We start from the raw sequence: 3,069 nt of genomic DNA, 5'->3' as shown, positions 1-3,069 counted from the left end.
ACGATAGTTTTTATCCTGGAAATCATCCCCTAAGGGGATGAAATGGAGGGTGTGGAGGTTTGTATGGCGCTACAATATTTAAACGAGACCCACGTGGACGGAGTCGCAAGCAGAAGCTAAATAGGGGTGCAAAGTGTGTATGGGGAAACTCTTTTTTTGAGCTATAAAAAAGGGATTAAATAGATTTTTTTGACATTTGGTTACATGGATGGAATGGAGAATATCCGATAAGTGAGGGCAAAATTGTAATTCCACCAGAACTTGCGTCAGTTGTGCACACCGTTCAAGACCTAATAGCCCGAATTTACCCAGACGTCCAAAACCTGCCCAATAAACCCATGGAGTGGTTGTGTGAACGTGCTACTCTGAGTCCTAAGAACGACCATGCTTCTGTCATTAATGACACTTTATTGAAGGCGTTCGAAGGCGGAGAACTTCAATACAACTCTGTGTACTCTGTAGTAAATACGGATAATGCTTTTCAGTATCCTGTGGAATTCTTGAATGCACTCAACCCGCCTGGACTACCAACTCATAAACTTGTCCGCAAAGTGGGTGCTCCAGTAATATTACTGTGTAATCTGAACCCTCCTAAGTTGTACAACGGGACCAGGTTGCGTATAAAAGCGTTACATAACAATGTGGTAGAGGCCACTGTCATTACTGATTGCGCTAGAGGTGAATCCATGTATATACCACGCATACCTCTAATACCATCTGACTACCCGTTTGAATTTAAAAGGTTGCAGTTCCCTCTTAAGGTCTGTTTTGCAATGACCATTAATAAATCACAGGGTCAGTCGTTAAAAACGGCAGGGATTGACCTGAGGGGAGACTGCTTCTCACACGTATATTTTTTAACTAGATTTGTTTACTTTTTAGTATAAACGGATAAATAGATCGTTTTTGCAACTATGAAGAATTAAAAGAAGTTACAAAACCAGAATGTTAAAACATATCAATTCGTATATTTATGTTTATTGCAGGGAATATTTTCGACACTGCCGATAGAAGATGTTCTTATTACTCAACTAACTAAATCATTGGGAATTAATGTAACGCGAATACAGAGAAATTTAGAAGATGCTAAATTTAGAGAGCAATACTTGGATTTGTATAAAGAAATGTTAAAGGCAGGACAGGAGCTCGAAGATACGCCTGGCCGAATCTCTGACATAGATCCATCAATGATAAAGGGTAAGATTATGGAGTTAAATCACACAACATCTTATCATGACTCTTATTGGGTCGACTTTCTTAAGAGGGAGCATTGGCTGCCATTTTGCATACAAACGTTCTCGCCTGTTCTCATTTGTTATTAACCCTAGATCCAAAATTATTTGCAAATATAATATATATCAATATCATCAAAGTCTTTTAGTTGTGATCTTTTTAATATTTTGTTTTTGTAAGTGCTTCAGAAACTGCTTGAAACGGCTTTATTATTAAGGGAGCAAACATGAAAATAAGCAATAAAAGCAAACCAGAACACAATATTTTATTCCCATTAAGTTTTCAAAATTTCCTTAGGATTGGTTAATTTATGGAGGTGGAAATCGCCGAAAACGAAAGCATAATTTTTATTGTTTTTAATTCACGATTTTTTGCCGGAGCTGCAGTAGTCTCACCCGCGTTAGCTCGATGGTATATTGTTTTAGAATTATTCTTAAATTTGAAAAAGACCCCAGCTTATGTCTTTTCTAAAGAATTTTAAGTTTTCGAGCAAAAGGGAGTTGTTAAGGGTTAAGATATTCACGGGCGATTTACTGCAACTCGACGTGCGCCTATTTTGCGTGAAAACACCTTGGGTCCAAAGCCTTATCTAAGTCACTAGACTTAGTCAATGTAATTGGCAACATATATACGAGTTTGGTCAACGTAATGACAACCTTTGAATTGCTTCGCATCGTACTGTATAGTTTAAAATTGGCCCATAAGATGTTTTTTTTTGGAGGTCACTGGGTACGCGTTGGGCGGGATCTAACTGTCGACTTCTGGATGTGAGTCTTTGATATTCACTAGCCCTTGCGCCACTGATGCTCTCAAGGAGTTATTCTAAGAGTTCCGTATTTCTAAAGGAAGAAAGTGTCTTCGTCCGTCTATCTATCAAGTTATTTTATCAGAACTGCAAGCAGATGTCCAAAATATTAACTTATGATTTTAGTTCGGTAATTTTCATGTGAATAGATGTATACTTCATTTAATTCTGTGTTTGTGTGTGTGCAGGTATTGCAAACCGTAGGCGCGCTGTCTCTGCATCTCCAGTTGGCAATCGTAGAGCACGCTCCCAGGCTCTCAGGAGAGAAAAACTCAACAGCCAAAGTATGAGAAGCCATCAAGTACACTCTAGACTAGCCAGTTTAAGCAGTGATTAAATTATATTTAATATTGTTGCACACTAAATAATTTCATGTACTAAGCGCGTATTTGTTTTAGTACCTACTCACCTTTACTTTTGTCCTTACTGAAAAACTGGCAATGTATTATTAGTATTAGTATGTAAGTAGTATAATACGAATCGGATTTTGAGTAATTGTTTTTAACTACATTCTGAAAAATTTATGTATTGTGTTTCTCTACTATGATCATCATCATTATCATTCAGCCGGAAGACGTCCACTACTGGACAAATTACCTCCCCCAAAGATCGCCAGTCGGTCCAGCGATGCCCTCATCCAACCAGGAGGTCTACTCGCAAAATCGACAACGACATATTCGGAACGATACGAAAATACTCCGAATATATCGCACTTACCCTACTCTAACAAATGTTCGTATTCCATATCGTTTATCGTAGCAACATCGTAACTATAGACTAATATTTTTATTTTTTTATTTTTAAAGGAACAAGCTTCACTACCTTCTCAAGAATGGTATCTTGATACACTTGTGCAGATGTTTTGATACCTTTTTTACAAAAGTATATCTCAGTCACTCCTTCATATCTAATACCCCACCAAACCATCACTGAAGCCGGATAGTGTCCACGTGACACTCTGTCGACTAATTTGGGCTTCTAGCTTCCTTAGAGCTTTACTTTTACAGTCAATATTTGTTAAAATGTTGCTT

General features: G+C 37.8%; 1 protein-coding gene across 1 annotated transcript; it reads left to right on the top strand.

Annotated features, from left to right (window-relative positions):
- The first annotated feature begins 338 nt into the window (after positions 1-338).
- LOC126973977 (uncharacterized) lies at positions 339-2,419 on the top strand. Its single transcript, XM_050821325.1, has 3 exons — positions 339-761; positions 987-1,197; positions 2,227-2,419. Exons 1-3 carry the CDS (start codon positions 339-341, stop codon positions 2,373-2,375), a joined length of 783 nt encoding a protein of 260 aa, XP_050677282.1. The 3' UTR covers positions 2,376-2,419.
- The last annotated feature ends 650 nt before the right edge of the window (positions 2,420-3,069 follow it).

The sequence above is a fragment of the Leptidea sinapis genome, chromosome 31 (assembly GCF_905404315.1).
Source record: "Leptidea sinapis chromosome 31, ilLepSina1.1, whole genome shotgun sequence".
NCBI lineage: Eukaryota > Metazoa > Arthropoda > Insecta > Lepidoptera > Pieridae > Leptidea > Leptidea sinapis.
The sequence above is the reverse complement of the archived record's forward strand: the minus strand, read 5'-3'. Positions and strand labels throughout refer to the sequence as shown.

Bases quoted from the DNA above. Each gene is read 5' to 3' on its own strand.
- LOC126973977 (XM_050821325.1), top strand. From the start codon at position 339: ATGGAGTGGTTGTGTGAACGTGCTACTCTGAGTCCTAAGAACGACCAT. The intron at 762-986 runs GTCTGTTTTGCA...TGTTTATTGCAG, and splicing joins GGTTGCAGTTCCCTCTTAAG to GGAATATTTTCGACACTGCC. The intron at 1,198-2,226 runs GTAAGATTATGG...GTGTGTGTGCAG, and splicing joins AGATCCATCAATGATAAAGG to GTATTGCAAACCGTAGGCGC.